The sequence below is a fragment of the Drosophila persimilis genome, unplaced genomic scaffold (genome assembly GCF_003286085.1).
Source record: "Drosophila persimilis strain 14011-0111.01,24,50 unplaced genomic scaffold, DperRS2 tig00000663-arrow-arrow-pilon, whole genome shotgun sequence".
NCBI lineage: Eukaryota > Metazoa > Arthropoda > Insecta > Diptera > Drosophilidae > Drosophila > Drosophila persimilis.
The window spans coordinates 1872982-1893890 of record NW_020825331.1 but is presented as its reverse complement, the minus strand read 5'-3'; the positions used below and the strand labels follow the sequence as shown (position 1 = coordinate 1893890).

The following is a 20909-nucleotide window of genomic DNA, read 5'->3' as shown; positions in this document are numbered from 1 at the left end:
AGGTGCGCGCCAAATATAAATTGTTTGAAAGTGAATGAGCGGAACGGATTTGAATGCAATCTATTGCAATAAATGATACACGTAAGTGCAATTTTTGCGCGAAAATTCCTTTGAAAAAATAGATGGATGAAATTGACAAAATATGCCATTATATACCGATATACCGTAAATATACCGTCAGTTCAATTTTGACTTAAAAAAATACCGTAAGCGGCCACCCTGCGCTCAACTTCGAAACAATGCCATATTCCCGCCACTATTGCTGGACAATTGAATTGGTAAGGTTATTAATGATGATACCTGGGTGATTAGATATATATCGATATCTATTCAATAATAGCTTTGGATATGAAACGATGGAACTGACTCCAAGTTGCGTTAATTGTTTTACATATATTCAATATTAACAAGAATTAAGAATAAATATGGTAATAATATATTAAAAGCCATTGCCTCAATTACTCTACAATGTTTTTATCAGATTCCCGGTACATTTAATTGAAATTTATAATTTTATAAGTTACCTTGCGTCATTGCATCTAAAATATGTTAATACTATGATATTGAAATACTGGTTGTATGGTTTTATACGGTATATAGTTCCTCAACTCTCTTTACTTTTTTGAAAATATAATATCATATGTTTAATTTACAGATAAAATATAAGTTTTTTTTGTTTTATGGAAATTAATTTAAAATTAAAATAGAATGTTATTTAACTATATCTTTCAAAAATACTTATATATATGTATATACATATTAATTTTATCCAAAAGCTTGCGCAAGTATTCTGTTCCATTCCAACCGTTCCGATACCCAACCGATTGCACCTGCACATACCGATGATAAACAGAATGACTAGATATTTATAATATATTTATAAGCAGCAACTAGTAATTACCTAATTAAATTAATTTTTTGCTACTGCTAAACAGTTTGCTTAGTCTCACAAGCCATTAATGGTGTGTGAGGAAACAACTGAGTGTTATTAATCAAATCAATAATAGTGCAATAAAATACAAGCAATATTTGTCATCGTGCAATTGACTTCTAAGCAAAGAGATCATAATTAACAAGCCAATCAATCAATCGACAATCGTCAAGATGAACAGGAAATTCTTGCCAATTGCAGTCGGCGTGGTCCTACACATACTCTTCAACAATGTTGGGATCCAGGCACAGCTCAACCTCGACCAGATTGAGCTGCAGAAGCAGCTTCCGGAGGAGCTGCTGAAGTCGAACTTCACCATCAACGATGCCAAGGATGTGTTTCGCAACAAGTGCATAGAGGTGGCCGGCGAGGATGCTGGCGGCAAGGCGTACGAAGAAATTGAGTCCGGATTTGCAGTTCTCAGCGATTGCGTGAACGGCATTGTCAACTATACGACAATGCAGCAGGAAATCGAAGAGGCGAGCCCCGAGGGCGAGCTGGATGTGGTTTTTAATAAGTATTGCAACAAGCGATCCAGTGCCATTGAATGCTTTGATGTGTTCACCGCCAAACTCTCGCCTTGCCTTGACAAGGAGGAGCAGGAAAGCAAGGATGTTATCAAGCGGATCATTCAGAGTTTATTGAACTTTGTTTGCCACAAAGATGGAGACCAAATAGCTTTGTTTATTGCTGAGAAGGGGCCAGAGTGCCTCGAGTCCGAGAAGGACAATATCCAACAGTGCCTGAATAGCACCTTTTCTACGTATCTTAACTCTGCGGATATCCATGACAATAAGATCAAATCAATACCCAAACTGACTGTCGGCCAGCGACAATGTGATGATATGCTGAGCCTCCAGTCGTGCGTGGTCCACCGGCTGGAACAGTGCACCGACATAACGCCAGCCAATCTTGTGGAATCAATGTTCAACTTTATCAGAAACGAAACCCTATGTCGCAACTACCAGAAATCTCCCCTAACCGCAGCCGCCGCCAGCAGCAGTCCAGGTGTTCAGGCAATGCCTTTCTTGTACTCTTTGTTTCCCATGTTTATTTTCATGTTTGCTTTTCACAAATCTGCATAGTTCTAAGTTGCAAAAGTACCGCTTGAATCTCTCGAATATCTCGAATATATTTACTTTTTCATTCGGCGGCACACACCTTATCAAGATTCAAAAGTCAAGTAAATAATTGATGGAAGGTCGTGCGGTGTGTGCATATGGATTTTATGGATATTATTTATGCACTGGATTTACATACATACATATATCTGTACTCGTTTTAAGTGTTTACTCAAAATATGTAATAACTAATTTGTATTACCGGTGCTAGCACCATTCCATAGGTAAAACCCAAATATGGAGATGGGCGTGCCACATGGCTGGCTACTACTCTTTTGCACGCAACTCAGGCCGCGTTCAAGTCTCTATAATAGTAATTTACAAAATAAAAACAAAAATGTACGACAGCTTAGACATTGTCGTACCCTTTTGGCCATGTCGTGCGTCCATCTCTAAACTATGTATTAAATTTAATGAGGCCTTTGCTTTTTCATGTCTATTGCTTATTGTTTTTTTTTTTTGTCACGGCAATGAATCTTGTGTATTAATCTGATCGAACGGATCAAAACACCCAATGGGATCGGATTAGGGATAACTCTTATAGCTCATCATGAAGTGGGTACGGGCTAAAGGAAATTATATTTATATATATGTATTGTATGTTTTTTAAATGAATACAAGTATCATAAATGTGCAAATAAAGTGATATAAATTTGAAAGAAAATAGAATCCAAAATGGTAATTATTGAACGGCACGCGATGGATCGAAGATATACATATAGATATAAAGATTTTGTTTTATTTTCATTTTTGGTTTTCCATTTCTCTTTTTCATCTAGAACCTGTTCGAGCCTAAATTTAAATAAAATAATTGTTAATATTTACGATCTCGTATTATGGTGGTTCGATAGCTCGGATTAGATTATCGATAGAAGTAGTTCCGTTTTTGGTAATCGATTGCATTGTTCATTGTTCATTTTGCAATTACCCTTTAAATGTATCCCAAAGACTTCACCAACGTAAGGAAGCTGTGGCTTAAGATCATCATAAACCCATTTTCTAAAGAAAAAAATATATTTTCAAACAAGTGAAAGGAACACTGAAACGGAAAACCAAACAAACTGATCAAGTGAACAGGTTCAGAGCGGCCAGAACCGATCCGATATTTCATCGGTAATTGTTTACAGTTCTTGTCTTGGCTTGAATTTTTCTTAGAATATTGTAAAACTAGGAGGTTGTGCGAGTATGCGGAGTCATCTGCAAGTAAGGGCCGGGCCAAGCTGAAGCTTTCTGAAGCGCAATGAAGATCACTAGCACCAGGATGGAGGAAGAAGTGGACGCCTCTGTGATGGTGCCGATCTCTCCGCTGAGTATAGTGCTAACTGGAGTCTCCGTCGTCTTGCGCTTCATTTCCATCATCATCAACTGGAGTCTGGCCTATGATTATTGGCTGGAGGGATCCTACAGCTACACAGCCTGGACAATTGGATCGATTCTGTTGCCCATGGTGATCACATCGGCCGTATACACGAATGTGTAAGTATGCCAATGCCAGAGCCTTGAGCGCATGTATTCCAATGCTCAATTTCAGATTGTCTGCCAGCAACTCAGACCAGAGGGGCATGTACTCCACTGTTGTGCTGTCATATCTCTTTCGGGACGGATATGCCCTACATTATGCCCTGGAGTACAGCAAAGCACAAACACAAGGCCACAAAGAGTTAGAAATAAAGTTAGTACAGGATCTCGCTAGCCATGGGTTTCCATATCGGTAGCTGCATTATTAATTGGTTTGCCTTTCAGATACTATCAGCAAATGCTGAGGGAAGAGTGTGATGTGGGTTTTATCCGGCTCTTTGATTCGTTTCTGGAATCTGCGCCCCAAAAAATACTTCAGCTTGTGATACTGATGCGATCTTCAAAGAAATTGACATGTAATTTAGATATAGGTTTACATGGGAAGCATTTTTATATATGATTTACTTTCAGATTATCGCCTGTTGGCTTTCTTGATATATTTTGTTAGCATTGCATGGTGCATACAGGCCTATAATCGTTCTAATCGCCTGGTGCAGCTAGACAAATATGATATAGCGGCCAAGGGGCGTTTTGTGCAATTCCTTTTTCTCCTATGTCTCACGGGTAACTCAGTCGACCATGTAATTATTATAACCGGTATGCACTCTATACATATTTTTTATTTCGCAGTTTCACGCACTTTATGCATTGCGTATATGGCCAGTCTCTTCCCCCTGGAAACACTGGGGGTGTGCATCCTTCATGTATGTTTTTGTGGCACTGTCGTCTTTGTGTTGGACTCGCCAGCGATTGCCAAATCTAGAATGTTAAACTATATCTATTGCCTGACCTTTGGCGTGGTGTATATATTTATTTTCACCCCTGTAAAAGATGGACCAACAAAGTATAAGTACACCTCGTACCTGACATTTTGCCTTTTGCAAAACATTATCGTCTGTGTTCTATATATCGCCCTGTATTTTTCTATTGCCATTATTGCCTTATATGTTTGTGGTATCCTACTCACGATCTATTACTATCTTTACTGCCACCCAAGTATTTTATGTCCATAGATATCCACTTAGATTTTTGTAAATTTGGTCGGGAAAATAAACGTGTTTCCCTACAGCTCGATTCTGTTCAATGATGAGGTAGGGACAATCCAACAATTAACAGGTTATAAAGGAGGGCAATTTTATACAATATAAGTTGAAACGAAGCAGTTTCTAACCGGTTGGGTGGATTTCTATATGCTATAACTAGCACGACAGTTCCTTTAGTGGATCCATCTGCGCAAGTGCAGCTGTATTAAATGTTAGTGCAAGACGTCGGGTTGTGTCATGCCAAAACTCAGGAAGTCGGCTTCCAAAAATCGCAAGCGAAAGGGCTGAAGTCGACCATGTTGTATAATGAATAAACATTAAATTACGTATGGCCTATGGCATGTTTACGCAAGACTTTTTCAGTTTATTTTTCAGTTTCAGTTCTCAGAGGTCAACCGAAAAACAAAGAACAGAATTATGTTCCTAAATATAGGGTATGAATGGAGAACTCGATGCGCGAGACAGGATAGTATGAAGATCAGATACGGTGGAGAGTTTATTGAAGGAATATAATATATAAGCATGCAGACCTCTACGATTTAGAAGTTATTCCGGAAAAATGGTTTGCAAGGTTCAATGGTTCAAGGTATATTTATGGTATATTACATCTATTTCATCAATCTATTTAATTTCATTTTTAAAGATATGTACATATATTAAAAAAAACATAGGATATAGAAACTTCCATACGGATCATTGACAGAGAAGGATTAACCCATTGTAGACCAATGGGGTATTTAAATATTTCACCGAAAATGATAGAGGAAAGATACAATAGATCTATAAGAAGAATTTACATACAGCATTATTTTCCGCGTTTTAGCTCAAGTTGTTCGCCTGTTTAAACAGAGGGGGATGAAGTGAGTTGAGCTCGTGTTTTGTTTTCGGTATATTTTGAATCTGTGACGTATATTTCGGTATACTTCTGAGAATCAGACCGTATATCTCTTCGATAAATCCGCGGTCACACTGATCTGATTCCCTCAAAAAAGCATCATCATTGCCGGACAAAAAAGTTTTGAACGTAAAAGCCGCAGGGAAATCAAGATTATAATAATCCTCGAGTGCATCATCTGTTCGTTGACTAATTCCTAAAGATGTCTTCACGTTACGATCGCGCTGTTACTATTTTCTCGCCAGACGGACATTTGCTTCAGGTGGAATATGCCCAAGAAGCCGTCCGGAAGGGCTCGACCGCGGTAAAACTCACGCTGTTGCAATATTTCGCATGAATTTTACTCAAAATGAATTATATTCCTTAGGTTGGTGTTCGCGGCGGCAGCTGCGTTGTGTTGGGGGTGGAGAAAAAGTCTGTTGCCAAGTTGCAAGAGGACCGCACAGTTCGCAAAATTTGCATGCTTGACCATCACATTACAATGGCCTTTGCCGGCCTCACTGCCGATGCGCGCATTCTGATTAACCGTGCCCAAGTGGAGTGCCAGAGCCATCGGCTTAATGTTGAAGACCAAGTTACTCTGGAGTACATCACTCGGTATGCATAGTGCCGTGCCTTTCACTGCCTTTGGGCTTAATGTATTTATATTTTTCGTACATTTCAGTTACATTGCCCAGCTGAAACAGAAGTATACTCAGAGCAATGGTCGCCGTCCCTTCGGTATTTCTTGCCTGATTGGCGGATTTGATGGCGATGGCTCGGCGCATTTGTTCCAAACCGAGCCTTCTGGTATTTTCTATGAATACAAAGCAAACGCTACGGGTCGCTCGGCCAAGACTGTGCGCGAGTTCTTCGAGAAGAATTATCGTGAAGAAGATGTGGTCACTGAGAAAGGTGCCGTCAAGCTGGCAGTTCGCGCCCTGCTCGAGGTGGCACAGTCGGGCCAGAACAACTTGGAGGTGGCCATCATGGAGAACAACAAGCCGCTGAAGATGCTGGATCGGGAAGTCATCCAGGAATATGTGAACATCATCGAGAAGGAGAAGGAAGAGGATATCGAAAAGAAAAAGCAGAAGAAGTAACACACCAGGCACTCTTCAACAGAATGCCTTCAATTCGAACATTTTCCTAATTCAGGACCTCTGCAAAAATCTCCCCTAAGATTATCTATTATCACTTCACGTAAAAGTCATTTAGTTTTCAAAGTATATTTTATATTAATCGTAGGGAGGTTTTTACAGATTCCATTGATTTGGCGAATGTTCCACCGCATCGCATCGGGTGGCCCGATGGCACATTTTTATCTAAATAATTTTCTACATTTTGAAATGTTGTAAAGAGGTTAAAAGCTACATATTTGAGTTGTATAAAATACATGGTCTACCAGACACGAGAACGGAGATCCAGCACGATTTTCCATTCAAACATTCTATACTTGTATGGAGTTACGTCCATTATAGCGATATTATTAATTTTATACGCGTGTTATGTTAAGTATGTATATCCTCTGCTGCTGCCATTTTGGAGAGTCGTCGAAAACAGCTGGCTGGCTGCTTGTGGGTCATCGTTCTTTTTGGGGGATCTTCAAAGCGGCCGTTGGATGCATTTTAAGCATGCTGTTAGATTTCAATATTGGTTCTCATTCCAGGAGTGGACAACTTGCTACATGCAACACGATGTTCAGGAAAAAAGTGTCAGCCCTTGTGACAATTTCAGAATTTTTTATGGAAACCTTATGAAATTAATAGTTTCTATCTGTCTATCTATACATCTGTGTATCTATCATATTTCTATCTATCTTCGTTTCGATGTGGTTATGTCTAACGAGCCATAAAATCCTTTCGAACTTATGTATATTTGACCACACGACTAGCTGACAGCGCAAAGTCATTCCAGGGAACCACAAGATGAATGATAATGATAAAACCGTCGTCCCTCGGATCGTGATTCTAAGACAAAATGGCAAAATACAAGCTACCGTACCCCGCAGTCATAGATATTTCCGTTGATGAAGCAAACAGATCTATGCTTTGCCCTGGCCAAGGAGCTGCATCTCAGCCCCAAACAAATACAAAAAAATAGTAAAGCCATTTTCTCCTTTTAAATTAAATTTTATTGAATGATTGTAATTTGACTAATAAGAAGATTGAGTTTAAAGGCCTATAATATTTAGAAAACAATTTTATTAACGAAAAAACGGCGAAATTCGTCATAAAATGGCGTAAGTAAAGTAATGTACGTAGATATTTGCAGGGCTGCTATCCAATGTAAATAAACCGAATCTCATGTATCGTTTACAACCGTGCTTCGATGAATCGCACGCAGAGATACTATCGAGGGCTGGCAATCATACTTGTCATCTCCAGCGAAAATTTCGTGCGCCAAAAACATAAACTAATGTGAAATAGTTAGAATTAGAATTAAATCCAGTGCAATATAGTTTTTAAAAGAAAACAAAAATACCTCTCAAGTGCTGGCGGGTGTAGTTAAGTGCCCACAGAGAGGTCGCAACGACATAGGGCGAGTGAAAATTGCGTTTTACAATTACTGTTTTACGGGGGTGGGCCGTGAGAGAACGAGAGGCCAACAGTCAGTGGTGTGGGAACGCGAAACGCCAAGCAGGAGCATCGTTTTTATTTTCCATCAACATGTACAGTTATAAGCAGTAAAGTTGGATCTAAATCCAAAAGTCCATACAGTTTAAAAGCCCAATCCCAAACAAAATAGATAGATAGATGCTGCCGGGCATCTATTGAGAGATTCGTTACGGAGTGAAAATACGTCTTTGTCGTTATGCAGCAACAGGACGATCCTCCGTCCCTGCCCGTGGGCACGGAGGTGAGTGCCAAGTATAAGGGCGCCTTTTGCGAGGCGAAAGTCAGCAAAGTAGTGCGCAATATCAAGGTGAAGGTGGTCTACAAACAGGGCCTGGGCACGGGCATCGTGCCCGACGATGCTATCAAGGCGCCGCCCGGCCAGATGCGCGTGGGTGCCGTTGTCGAGGTGCGGCACCCAGACAGAAAGGAGATCGTCGAGGCCACCATTGCCAAGATCCAAGACGGCTCACAGTACACGGTCGTCTTTGACGATGGCGACATCACCACTCTGAGGAGGACGGCCCTGTGCCTGAAGAGCGGCAGGCATTTCAATGAGAGCGAGACCCTCGATCAGCTGCCGCTCACCCACCCGGAGCACTTTGGCAATCCCGTGGTCGGTGGAAGAAGGGGTCGTCGGAGGGGTCAATTGAATGAGGATAGCTCGGATGATGATGACGAGAGCGATGCCAAGGAAGTGGTCAACGAGAAGGAGGAGAACATTGGCCAGGTCGTCTGCGTGGAGACAGAGTCCAAGAAGAAGGACAAAGAGAAATGGTTCCCCGCCTTGGTGGTGGCGCCCACAGCTCAGGTGAGTCCTCGCTCTCGCTGGAGATCAGAGCTGCCCGTTCATTACAGAATTTCACTTCACTTTGCAGGCCACTGTCAGAATCCGCGTGAAGGATGAGTACCTGGTAAGATCCTTCAAGGACGGACGCTACTATACGGTGCCCAAGAAGGAAGCCACCGAATTTACCAGGGAGGTGGCTAGCAAACAGGATGTGCCTGCTGTGCAGGCTGCCCTCGAATTCCTCGACAGCAGCGTCCTGCCGCCGCACTGGGACCGCGACTCCCTCTTTGGCCTGTCCAATCTCACCAGCGACGACGACGGCGAGATCGATTCGGACTCGTCCGACGACGAGCCGCACGAGGAGAAGGATCGCTTTGTGGCCCAGCTCTACAAGTACATGGACGATCGGGGCACGCCGCTGAACAAAGTGCCCTCCATCCAGAGCCGCGACGTGGACCTGTACCGCCTCTTTCGGGCCGTCCAGAAGCGCGGTGGGTACAATCGCGTAACGACCCAGAACCAATGGAAAATGATTGCCGTTCGCTTGGGCTTTGCCCCCTGCACGGTCAGCGTCATGAACCTGGTAAAGCAGGCGTACAAGAAGTTCCTGCAGCCCTACGGCGATTTCCATCGCAAGCTCGGCTGCTCCATGCTGATGACATCGCGGAACTCGAACCGCAGCAAGGGACGCAGTCTGGTACGGGCCAATTCGGTGGCCTCGCCCAAGCCAATGGAAACCACCAAAACGGAGACGATCAGCAAGTTGGCCCAACCGAATCAGACGGCTACCATCACGAGCACCAGCTCTTCCAGTGCTGCAGCAGCAGCTACCTCATCAACCATTGGACCCACTTTGAGCGCTGCAGCCAGCGCTGCCAGGGCCGCCTCAACGGCCTCCATATCGGCAGCAGAGGAGTCTGAGAACACCAGCGAGTCGAGTGTGGTGGTAGAGCCCATCAAGAAGCAACGCAAGGCTTCGGCGGCGGCCACCAGCACTCAGCAGCAGGGCAAGGTCAAGAGCCTCGTGGAGAAGTACGAGGAGAAGTCCTCGGCAGCAATGCCCCTTGCCGCTGCTGCCGCTGCTACTGGTGCTGCCAGTGGAGGGGGCCCCACAGCCACCGCAGGAAGTGGATCTTCAACAACAACATCTGCAGCAATAGCGGCGGCATCTTCTGCTGGTAACACTCCCTCCACGGCCACTCCATCATCATTATCATCAGGAGCAGCAGCAGCAGCAGCAGCTGCCACTCCCTCGGCCGCAGTCGGCAAAGACACCGAATCGGATCTGCCTTTGTCCAAAATCAAGCTGCAAGCGGCCGCCGCTGCTGCAGCAGCCGTGACCAGGAACAGCATGGAGAAGGATCAGCAGACCAACATCAGTCCGGGCAGTGCCACATCCAGCAAGGCCAACTCCGCGGACAATCAAAGGAGCAGAGATGCCTCCCCATCCGGTAAGTGCAGAGCACACAGAAATCTGGACAATCCTCTTAGATATTATGACGTTATTTATTATGATCAGACGATCTATGCTAGCTTCACTTTCACCTTATGATAGGCATTGGCCAGGACGCCGCGCAAGTTCCAGATATGCTCGAACTTCTCCGGCTGCACATTGTAGGCTGAGTCGACGGCCTTGGCCCAGATCTCCAGCTCCCCGCTGCCGCCAGCCTTGCGCCGTTGCTGCTGCTCCTCAGGTATGGGCAGGCGGGCGGTCCACAGGGACCAGCCATAGTGCCGGCCATCGGGCGAATCCTCCTGCTCCAGTTCGGCCACATGCCATGTCTTACCCTCGTCTCCGGTCAGATCCACGCGGAGTATTTTGCGTCCGCCTCCACTCCAGGCATAGCCACGCACTGTGATGTATCCGCCCTGCGGATCCACTTTGACCCGCTCCCCCGGGAGCGGTGTGCAAATGGCCGAGGTCACCGGCATGGCCTGGATTGCCTCGGCCTTGCTAAAGTCCACCGTGTCCCAGTCCGTGCTGGGGCTGAAGCCCTTGTAGTCGTTCTGCTGCCAGTGAGAGTCCGATTCGTGGTCGGCCACCATGATTCTCGTTAGCCATTTGACATTTCGGGCGCCCACAACGCCGGGCACAATAACGCGTATGGGATAGCCATGATCCCGCGTCAGCGGTTCATCGTTCATCTCGTAGGCTAAGAGGACATCGCCGCGTGGATCCAGGGCCTTCGAGAGTGGAATGGAGGCGCCGTAGGGATGGGATGTGGGATCCAGATCGGCCCCCTCGAATATCACGTGCATGGACTCGTTGGGCTGCACTCCCTGCTCCCGAAGCACATCGCAGAGACGGGCTCCCGACCACTTGGCATTGCCCACAGCACCAGCGCCCCACGAGAGACCTGCAGCAGAGAGAATGTTCGATTAGTTACTGGGATTAGTGGGGGACTAGTGCCGCAGCACCCACCTTTGACTGCCTTGATGTGGGTCATCTCGGAGCGTCGATTGCCCCCGCACATGATGGCCGCCGTTACCGTGTGCCTGGGCAGGGCCTTGATCTGGGCCAGAGTCAGTGTGAGCAGCTGCCCGCCCTGCTCGCCCCCAGACGTGTCGATCTCCAGTTCGTACTCCTCGGGCACCAGAACGGGAACGGGCAGGTGATTCCTCACATAGAACATTTCGTTGGGGGTGTAGAACTTCTCGGCTAGCAGACCAATGGGCGGCTCCGCGTTGAACGGACGCTTGGAGGCGGGCTTCAGCAGGGCGTGGCGTACGGGCTCTTGGGCCCAGGGCGAGCCCAGCTCATCCTCCGCATTGGGCACAGTCAGACCCTCCAGATTTCCGATGCGAAAGGATTCGAGAAGTTCCAACACCTCCAGAGTGTTGTGCTGCTGGTAGATGGCCCAGAAGGGATCGATGGCACTTCCCGCGGCCATCATGATTTTGTCCCCCCCAGGATGATTCTCGGCGAATTCCGTCACATCGTAGACGCCCAGGCCATAGGTGATCCAAATGCCCTTGTCGGGTGCATTATGTTGTTCCACTTGCTCCGCTTTGTAGGTGGGCAGATCCTTTCTGGGCGTGATGTGCCACAGCCGGGCCACTGCCTCATCATCTGGCTTTACCTCCTCGTCTGGCGTGCTACTGTATCGCTGAGTCAGCCAAAAGTAGCCTAGTCCCAGGCCGCCGGCCCAGAATGCGCCGTACAGGAACATCTCAGCTTTGCTCCCGGGCGAACTCCATTTGCGGTTTTCCTTTTCTTCTTGTCCGCTGCCCCGTGCTGAGGCTGTTGTGGTGGCCAGTAGGCGTCTGGCGTGTGTCTGTGGCATCAGCTTCTGCAGCCTGACCGCCCGTTGCCACAGTAAGCGCATGATTATGTAACAGAACTCCGCCTCCTCCAGAAGAAACTCACATTAAATTAATAGAAAACAATCAGAATAGACAGATTTAAATTTGTCCCGTGATGTTATCTTCGGAGGCAGCCGGCGAATGCTGTCGCGCGACTTGTTGCTGCCTGTCTTTTTCTCTTCTATCTTTTTGTGCTCTCTTTTTCGGCCTTGGCCTTAGCACCCGCAGGCCCCCTTGGGCGAGTTGGTTTTATTGATAAGCAAGCTTTTTGGCAGCATAAGCGCTAATTTCTGCTGTTTTTGTCGCCCCGTTTTGCGTTTTGTTTGCGGTACTCGTACACGCACACCAGCTTCCGAGTATCGATACAATGTATCGACGGAACAGATCTATCGATATGTCTTAAGCGCTGTCTAAACGGGTCCAATGCTGAATTGTACAATTCATTTGGCACTCTCTGATGTCATAATATTATTCTTCATTATGTATAGCCGAGCTGGCCGTGTAAATGCTGGAAGCATAGGAGCTGAAATGAACGAGCTCATACATGAATATATCAAATATTAATACTAATTACGGGATATATGTGTTAAAAAGCCAAAAAAGAATTAGTAGTGGATGTAATGTGATACTGGATGCTACACAAGACACTAAACGGTTCATGCGATGATTAATTAAATCCAAAAAGCAGGAGAAACATCTATATCTATATATAAAAATGAGTTGATTATCTTACACCCTCGAATCTCAGTAAAAGTAATTCTCTCAAGGCCAGCCTCGTTTAGCCAGTGCTTAAGAAAAGCTTACACAAAAGGAATGAACCAAAATGAATATAAATATGAGAAATAAGCCAGTTAATATGCATCGGTATGTAGATACATAGATTAGATATTAATAAGAGCGTATAAAATACCAGTAATCGCATAATATACATACATACGTGGTTATGTATTTGTTCCTTTTTTTTTGCGACTTTAGTGACCATCTTATCCCTCTCTCTCTCCAACTCATGTCTATAGCTACCCCCGGGCCGTCTGCTGCAGCTGCTGCCCCACTGACCACCGCCAAGAAAGAGAAGCACCAACGAAAGCAGGTGGAAAAGCCGGACGAGAAGCAGCGCGGCAAGCGGAAGAAGGAGGATAAGGACATCAGCGTTGAGAAGATCGACACCGGGGACTTTGTCGTGGGCATCGGCGATAAGCTGAAGGTCAACTACCACGAGAAGAAGTCCCCCAGCTCCCATGGCAGCACCTACGAGGCGAAGGTCATCGAGATCAGCGTACAGCGCGGTGTGCCCATGTACCTGGTCCACTACACCGGCTGGAACAACCGCTACGACGAGTGGGTGCCCCGGGAGCGGATTGCCGAGAACCTGACCAAGGGATCCAAGCAGAAGACACGTACGATCAGCACCAGCAGTGCGAACAGTGGCAGCGGCGGCGGTGGGGGAGGCGGCGGCACCGGATCAGGTGCTGGCTCCCAGGGCACACTGCCCCCAGGTCCGGGTGGCGGCGGCGACAAGCAGCCGCCGCCTGGCAAGGATGGACCCTTAAAGACGGCACCGCCCACAGGGGCGGCGGGGCAGCAGGGTGGCCAGTCGGGAAATCCCAGTGGCTTCAGTACAGCCAGTTCGCTGATTCAGGCCATGGTGAAAACGCCAACCACCACGGGAGCGAAGCGGGGCCGTGGGCGCAGCGACTCCATGCCACCGCGATCGACCACTCCTTCGTCGGTAGCCTCCAATTCGAGCAGAACCAAGTCTCCGGCCAGCTCCCAGCAGCAGCAGCAGCAGCAGCAGCAACATCAGCAGAAGCAGCCGATGAAGAGGCGTCCCACCCGAGGGCCGACCAACAGCGCCAACATCCGCATCTCGGACGCCTCAATGGCCTCCGAATCGGACTCCGACTCGGACGAACCAGTGCGCCGGCCCAAACGGCAGAGTGCCAAGGAGAAGGCAGCTGGCAAGCCGCAAGCCACCGCCAAGGGACGCCTGTCCCGTGTCCCATCATCTGGGCCCACGGCAGCCGCTGCTCAGCAAAGTCCCAGCGAGGAATCCGACGAGGATGAGGAGGAGGAAGACGCGCCTGGCCTCAGTACTGGCAAACAGCAACAGCAGCAGCAGCCGCCTCCTTCGCTGCAACGTTCCCGAGCGGCTGGCAATCGGGCCATGAGCAGTGGGGCCGCCACCTCCAAGGGACGCGACTACGATCTCAGCGAAATACGATCCGAGCTAAAGGGATTCCAGCCGCAACTGCTCTCCTCCTCGTCCTCCTCATCGGCATTGCCCATAGACGAGCGTAAGGATCACATCAAGGGGGAGAGCCATGCGCCTGCGGGGGACATCAAGAAAGAGCCGAAGGTAGAGTCCTCGGCCAAGAGCAGCTCCACGGAGGCCTCCTCCGAGACGGACTCGTACGTGGACGAGGACTCGCAGTCATCGGACTACCGGAAGCATGCCGGTGAGAAGCGCACAAAGGCAGGAGCTGCGGGGCAAACGCCAGGGAAGGCAGGACAAGAGCCACCGGGTAGCGCAGATTCAATCCATCTGCTGGAGACCATCAAGACGGAGACCAAGGACATTAAGGTGAAGCCCTTCCACACGGGGGCAGATATCAAGCCGACCACCAGTCTGATAGCTCCGGCCCGCTTTGGCCTGAACAGCTCCTCCTCAGTCTCAGCCTTGGGATCGGGCTCCTCCTCCTCGACATCCACTCAGGGACCCTGCCTCTCTGCCGTGGCCAAGTACACGCCGGTGATCGTGGAGAAGCCCCTCACCATGACAACAGCCGCCGCCAGCAGCAGCAGCAGCAGCAAGAAATCCGCTCAGTCCGCGGATCAGCAACATCCGAACAAGAAGGTGGACAGCCTCAAGAAGCAGTCGGGTGCGGGACCAGGAGGGGCCACAGCCACAGCCACTGCCAGCAGCAGCAGCAACACCACGGGACAGGAGGCCAAGAAATTTGCTGAGCCCGTGGCCACCTTGAAGGTGGAACTGCCGGCAGCCTGTTCCCCCTCTTCGTCGTCCTCTTCGTCCAGTTCCTTTTGCTCAAGTGCTTCGGGGGGAAGCTCCAGCTCCGCCACTCGATCTCTGCCAGACATGAGCAAGCTGGAGATCAGCGGTGGAGCAGGAGCAGGAGGCAGCGGGGCAGCAGGTCCGTCTGGGACCCAGCCCGCGACACCACCGACGGCCACGGCCACAGCCAGCAGCAAAGAGTCCAAATACAGCAGCAGCAGCATTGCGGCAGCAAGCGGTGGACCGCTCACCCTCGGCGATCTCTTGGCCTCGGATGTGTACGAGTTCAAGGACACGGAACCCTTTGAATTCGAGAAGCGCATATCGCCCATGGCGGCCTGTTCCACCACCGCGACAGGCGTTGCTTCTGTTCTCCCCTCCGCCGGCCCTTCTTCGGTCATTACTGCGGTGCCGCCGCAGTCCGCACCTGCACCAGCAGCAGCAGCAGCAGCTGGAGGAGGAGCAGGAGCAGGAGCCGGAGCACCGCCCGGTGCTGGTACCACTGTGGTGGTTAGCTCTGCGGCCAGAAAGCAGGCTCTCAAGGCCACGGCCCTGCAGCACAGCCTGGAACAGCACCAGCTGCCGCCCAATGTCCATGCAGCAGCAGCGGCAGCGGCACCTGTCGTAACTGCGGGATTGGGAGCAGGCAAATCCAAGAAGCGTGGCTCCCCCCTAAAGGAGGCCAGTCTGGTGCTGGAGAAGCCCAAGCTAATAAAAGTGGAAAAGGAACAGCCGGAACAAAAGCCTGCCATCCCACAGCAGCAGCAACAGCAGCAACAGGCGCCTCCGACTGTAAAAGTGGTTGCAGCCACGGCCACGGCCACACACACACCCACAGCCACACCCAATCTCGTGCAGATGCAACAGAAGCTGATAACGCCACCAGGAGGAGGAGGCTCCACCTCTGCTTCCTCTGCTGCTGGCCAACTGACGCCCGGACACCATGCCACGCCCTTCGATGCGCTGCGCAAGTCGCCGAGCTTCAACCTGAATATCATGGCCCTGAACGAGGAGCTGGCCCAGACCGTGCAGGAGACAACAAGAGCTCTAACCGATGCCCTGCAGCCACCCACGACCCCCATTTCAGCCACCGCTCCACCGGCAGGACCCCTGCTTATATGTCCAGGAACACCGCCCACAGGAGGAGGCGCCACTAGCGGCCAAGTGGCAGCCTCGCCCAAGCTGAGCACTCCGCCCCAGGCTCAGACGAAGCCCCCACCGCCACCCACTGTCGTGGGCAGCCCCTTCATCGAGACCAGGAACGTGTTTGAGTTGAGCACCTCGAACGAGGGCAGCGGCTACAGCTCCGGGGAGTCCAAGGACAACAAGCTGGAGAAGCTGGAGAATGTAAAGATTCTGCTGGCCGGAGCAGCGGGCCTTCCGTTCGATCTGGATGCGGTCAAGTACGAGCAGAAGACCAGCTCCATAGCGGACAAGGTGCTCAAAGCCATTAGCCAGAAGAAGGAGGAGGTGGAGAACAACAAGAGCAAGCCACCGGCACACCCCCACACGGAGGCCACGCCACCCACGGGCACAGGCGTAGGCACACGCACAGGCACTCCCATGATGATCCCCAAGCTCTTGCCTGATATAGAGGCCACGCCCTTGATTTTGCCCAAACCAGAGCCATGCACCAGCTCCAAGCTGGAGGCGCTCAAGATGTTGAGTGAGCCTTTAAAGATCCAGACGGGACCCCTGCTGGGGGAGCTGTACAGGCCGGGACCGGCCACCAACAGTCCGGAGACCAAGTCCATCCTCGATTCGATGCCGGCCAAGAACAACGAGCTAAGCGAAACGATCCAGAAGCTAGAGTGTGCCATTCAGCAGCGAAAGACGCCCGTGAGTGGCCTCTCCTTGGCCAGCTCCACAGCTGGGACCCCCCCGACGGCGCACACACCCAACTCCACGGTCACCGTGGGTGTGGGTGGCTTCTCCGACGAGTCCATGGACAGCACAGACTCGGAGCAGCGCCTGGTCATCGAGGATGTGATTGTAGAGGACCACACCACTACCACAACGGCCGAGCAGAAGAGTCCCGGCTCACAGGAGGAACTGGCCGAGACCATGGACAGGACCATCAGCACGCCCACGCCTCCCGTCAAAATGGAACTGATGGGCAGCAAGCAGCTGTGTAACAGCGGCATTCAAGCACCCATTGCCCTCAAACTGGCGCAAGGAGAGCCCAGCTCAAGCAGCAGTTCGTTTGCGGGAAAGCTAGCAGCTGTCACACAGCCACCGCCGCTGGCAAAACTCCATCAGCAGCAGCAGCAACAGCAACAGCAACAGCACCATCCAGAGGAGTCGAGCAAGATGGGGACACTGAGCTCCTTTGGAATACCCGTTGTGGTGCCCGAGATACCCGCATCTGTGGTGATGGCGATGCCCTCTATAATGATACCCGCCTTCACGATTCCCATGGAACAAGATCAGGATAGTCCACCTATTATGGCCTGCACCTCCAGCCCGGCATCGCCCTCGCCGCCGACTGTTTCGTCTGATCTGGGAGACAGACTGGGCAGTGGGTTGCTGCTGAAGACCTACATAGAGCCGGAGGCTGATGCTCGCTCCAGCAGCTCCAGCTATCACCAGCAGCAGCAGCAGTCGACGGCAGTTCAAACAGAAATTGTTCTATCAAACGCAAACGTATCCACCACCGGCGGCTGGACAGGCAGAGGTGCCGAGATCACGAGCGACACGACGCCCGTGGTGGCACGACCCTTTGTGATGCATGCCGTGAACAAGGAGATGTACAATGTGGTGGCCAATACCGCGGCGCCCGCGGCCAGCTCGCCGCTGATCAATGATCCGCACAACGAGACGATCAATCTACTGTGCGAAGAGACAATACCCGGCAGTCCGGCGCCCACCTACGGCGGCAAGGATGAACAAATGACCGCCACAGCGAGCTCTGCTTTGGCTATTACAGGCATCACTCCACTGTCGCCAGACACTCCGCCACCGGGAACCACGGGTCTGCTGCAGGGGACGACAGGGGCACATCAGTCCGCAGGAGACTCGGCGTTGGGTGGTGTGGGTCCGTCGACGGCAAACAGTTCGCCGGACTCGGCCAGCCAGGAGGATGAGAGCAGCGAAGAGGCCAAGACCAAGCACCTAGAGAACGAACTAGAGGGCTTGGGCTTGGGGGGGACACTGCGCAAGAGGAAGCGCACGATCAAGCAGACCCAAGGGCAGATCACTGCCGTTGCGGCACAGCTCCAGTCGCTGTGCAAGCGACGGCGCCAGGTATCGGGAATGAGAGGCAGCAAACCGACAGCCACAGTCACAGGTGAGTGCAGCGGAGGCTGCCTTTTGGTAGCTTTGATTTTGATTTTGATTTTGATTCAAGCTCAAATACATTTTCATTCAGCAGCGGGCTCGGATACCGATGACAATTCCGACAATCTGGTGTCCAACTTGGGGCCACAGCAACAGCAGCCGGCACAGCAGCAGCAGCTGCGTCAGAGTGGACGCCAGCAGTTGATGCCTCTGACCAATGTCCAACAGCAGCAACAACAGCAACAGCAGCAGCAGCAACAGCAGCAGCAGCTTCAACAGCAACAACAACAGCAGCAACAGACGCAGCTGCAGCAGCAACAGCAACCGTCTTCGAGCAATCAATTGGGCGTACGACCCTGTCCGTACAACTTTCTGGTTGAATTGGGTAAGTCTAAGGAGGCTCCGCCGAAATATGTGCAATCTCTCATTAAATCTTATTGAATCCATTCCCAAAAAGATCGCTCTTTGAGCTCCGATCAGTGCATCACAATTCTGCGCAAGCAGATACAGGATCTGCGCAAGGCATACAACACCATCAAGGGCGAGCTGGCGGTCATTGATCGGAGGCGCAAGAAGATGCGCCGCCGCGAGCGCGAGAAGAAGCAACAGCAGCAGCAGCAGGGCCAGACGCAAGGAAAAGTCTGCACCTGATGGTCGGAGAGGGAGCGTGAAAGGGAGCGAGAACGAGAACGCCTCCTCGAGCGGGAGCACGAGGAGGGAGACACCTAGGGGGAGGTAAGAAACTCGAAGAAGGAGCGACATTCATGAATCATTGCTTGAATTGCCCCAACAAATCAGTCTGGATGGATAGTTTTAACGATATATATATATATATATATAATATATATATTTACAAATTGTATATACACTCGGTCATATTTGTATGGCTGATTATAAGTAAGGGACTGTTGGGGACACATATGTTCCAATGCACCCGGAATCTAGGGTATAAAGTGTCTACAAGAATATTCTATTTAAGAATTTAATTTTCATACATTTAGATATTGATACAGCAAAGGTTTTTTTTTTTTTATTCAATTTTTTTGTCTTTGCTAAGCTTTAAAAACGTAAAGTAATCTGATTCAATGATTCACGGACACTCGGTGATAGGTATATAAGTTTAAGAAAACATTTACAAACGATTGTACATACACTTGGTAATATTTGATTGCTCATTATAAAATCGCTTTAGGATTGCTTTAATCTAATGAACATATATGCATGTGCCCGACCAGAGGGCACTTTGCAAACAAATGCATACAAAACACATTTATAATCTGAGAATTCGATTCTAAAACCATATATAGCTTTCATTTTGCAATGTTTTTTTTGCGTCTAAACCTAAACCGAGGAAACTCTGAAAATGGTGTGTAAACTAAGCAATATTTGATTTCTGGCTATACGATTATTGATTGAATTATTAAAGGCTCTAGGATAATAATATACCCGGAAAGAAGGGTATTACCAAAAGCACATTTTAAAATTAATTCATAAGGAAAAAAGATGATTTAAAATGAATGCAAAATGCACACTTGAAAGCTATAAATTCTATAAATTTAGAAAGTAAGATAATTAAGCCTTGTAATAATATATATATCCCATACGTAATACACATTGATTCAGCAATCTTTTGTTGCTGATACATTAACGTTAAAGTGGCTCCGAAATGGAATATTAGGCGCTAAGCCCATACTTGAAATGGAAGCAAGAGGATTATAACTAGATATATACAAAATATAAACATTAGTATTTAAGAAGCCCATACACATGTATGTATATCCAATAATCCTAACCGCTTTCTTATGGATTGTAAGATACAAAATGTTTTTTAATAGAATCTAAGCAAGACTGTTGTAAGCCATGAATTATAATTATTTGCAAATATATTATTTAAACTTTTATATAGCCCTACTGCGCTAAAACCCTACTAAATTCATGAGAGTATGAGCGAGTTAATATGAATACATATTAAACTACTTCCTTCTGAACGAAATTTAAATATTCTGAACACTGCACAGTGCAAGGAATCTCTTATATTTATCTTCGTTGCATTGCAGAGCCCAAATAAATCCAAAAACGAAAGGAGGATACAAAAAAGTAGATCTACTAATTTCATTCAATGATTTATGTACATATATGTACCTTCCAGTTCGACCAATAAAGATGTTGTAAATGAAATTCATCTGAATATATGGAAATACAATAATAAATACTGTTTTTCAGCAATGGATCAAATTTAAAATCCATAATTTAGTGAGTTTTTAAGCTCAAGAGTTTGCAAGGGTATAACATAGATACTACTATGTACATATGTTATATGTATTCCAATGGATGTACTTTCGTCGAGACAAAAATAAGGTTGTAGGACTTGATTCCCCTTACTTAAAATGTGCATTATACATCGAAAATCATTTTTAAAAACGCCATT

At 48.4% G+C, this 20909-nt stretch overlaps 5 protein-coding genes across 6 annotated transcripts; 4 read left to right on the top strand and 1 right to left on the bottom strand.

Moving 5' to 3' along the window:
* The first annotated feature begins 947 nt into the window (after positions 1-947).
* Positions 948-2016, top strand: LOC6603095 (27 kDa hemolymph protein). Its single transcript, XM_002028069.2, has one exon. The coding sequence runs from the start codon at positions 1105-1107 to the stop codon at positions 2014-2016; it is 912 nt and encodes a 303-aa protein (XP_002028105.2). The 5' UTR covers positions 948-1104.
* A 1176-nt stretch (positions 2017-3192) lies between these two features.
* LOC6603096 (XK-related protein 6) lies at positions 3193-4610 on the top strand. Of its 2 annotated transcripts, XM_026991344.1 has the most exons (5): positions 3194-3528; positions 3584-3724; positions 3796-3926; positions 3982-4134; positions 4201-4610. In XM_026991344.1, exons 1-5 carry the CDS (start codon positions 3293-3295, stop codon positions 4581-4583), a joined length of 1044 nt encoding a protein of 347 aa, XP_026847145.1. In that variant the 5' UTR covers positions 3194-3292; the 3' UTR covers positions 4584-4610. The 2 variants fall into 2 exon arrangements, with proteins under 2 accessions (XP_002028106.2, XP_026847145.1); XM_002028070.2 differs by having other exon boundaries at positions 3193-3528; positions 3982-4610.
* A 1076-nt stretch (positions 4611-5686) lies between these two features.
* On the top strand, positions 5687-6625 carry LOC6603097 (proteasome subunit alpha type-7-1). The gene is made up of 3 exons (XM_026991310.1): positions 5687-5812; positions 5876-6105; positions 6173-6625. Exons 1-3 carry the CDS (start codon positions 5711-5713, stop codon positions 6588-6590), a joined length of 750 nt encoding a protein of 249 aa, XP_026847111.1. The 5' UTR covers positions 5687-5710; the 3' UTR covers positions 6591-6625.
* A 1326-nt stretch (positions 6626-7951) lies between these two features.
* Positions 7952-20382, top strand: LOC6603100 (serine-rich adhesin for platelets). The gene is made up of 5 exons (XM_026991267.1): positions 7952-8913; positions 8981-10343; positions 13212-18491; positions 18573-18866; positions 18939-20382. The coding sequence occupies exons 1-5, from the start codon at positions 8302-8304 to the stop codon at positions 19130-19132; spliced, it is 7743 nt and encodes a 2580-aa protein (XP_026847068.1). The 5' UTR covers positions 7952-8301; the 3' UTR covers positions 19133-20382.
* On the bottom strand, positions 10380-12525 carry LOC6603099 (probable sulfite oxidase, mitochondrial). Its single transcript, XM_026991268.1, has 2 exons — positions 11315-12525; positions 10380-11249 (listed from the first exon to the last, which is right to left on the bottom strand). Exons 1-2 carry the CDS (start codon positions 12216-12218, stop codon positions 10417-10419), a joined length of 1737 nt encoding a protein of 578 aa, XP_026847069.1. The 5' UTR covers positions 12219-12525; the 3' UTR covers positions 10380-10416.
* Positions 20383-20909: the final 527 nt, after the last annotated feature.

Bases quoted from the DNA above. Each gene is read 5' to 3' on its own strand.
- LOC6603095 (XM_002028069.2), top strand. From the start codon at position 1,105: ATGAACAGGAAATTCTTGCCAATTGCAGTCGGCGTGGTCCTACACATA.
- LOC6603097 (XM_026991310.1), top strand. From the start codon at position 5,711: ATGTCTTCACGTTACGATCGCGCTGTTACTATTTTCTCGCCAGACGGA. The intron at 5,813-5,875 runs GTAAAACTCACG...TATATTCCTTAG, and splicing joins TCCGGAAGGGCTCGACCGCG to GTTGGTGTTCGCGGCGGCAG. The intron at 6,106-6,172 runs GTATGCATAGTG...CGTACATTTCAG, and splicing joins ACTCTGGAGTACATCACTCG to TTACATTGCCCAGCTGAAAC.
- LOC6603100 (XM_026991267.1), top strand. From the start codon at position 8,302: ATGCAGCAACAGGACGATCCTCCGTCCCTGCCCGTGGGCACGGAGGTG. The intron at 10,344-13,211 runs GTAAGTGCAGAG...TCATGTCTATAG, and splicing joins CAGAGATGCCTCCCCATCCG to CTACCCCCGGGCCGTCTGCT. The intron at 18,492-18,572 runs GTGAGTGCAGCG...ATTTTCATTCAG, and splicing joins ACCGACAGCCACAGTCACAG to CAGCGGGCTCGGATACCGAT.
- LOC6603099 (XM_026991268.1), bottom strand. From the start codon at position 12,218: ATGCGCTTACTGTGGCAACGGGCGGTCAGGCTGCAGAAGCTGATGCCA. The intron at 11,250-11,314 runs GTGGGTGCTGCG...TCTCTGCTGCAG, and splicing joins CCACATCAAGGCAGTCAAAG to GTCTCTCGTGGGGCGCTGGT.
- LOC6603096 (XM_002028070.2), top strand. From the start codon at position 3,293: ATGAAGATCACTAGCACCAGGATGGAGGAAGAAGTGGACGCCTCTGTG. The intron at 3,529-3,583 runs GTAAGTATGCCA...GCTCAATTTCAG, and splicing joins TCGGCCGTATACACGAATGT to ATTGTCTGCCAGCAACTCAG. The intron at 3,725-3,795 runs GTTAGTACAGGA...TTTGCCTTTCAG, and splicing joins CACAAAGAGTTAGAAATAAA to ATACTATCAGCAAATGCTGA.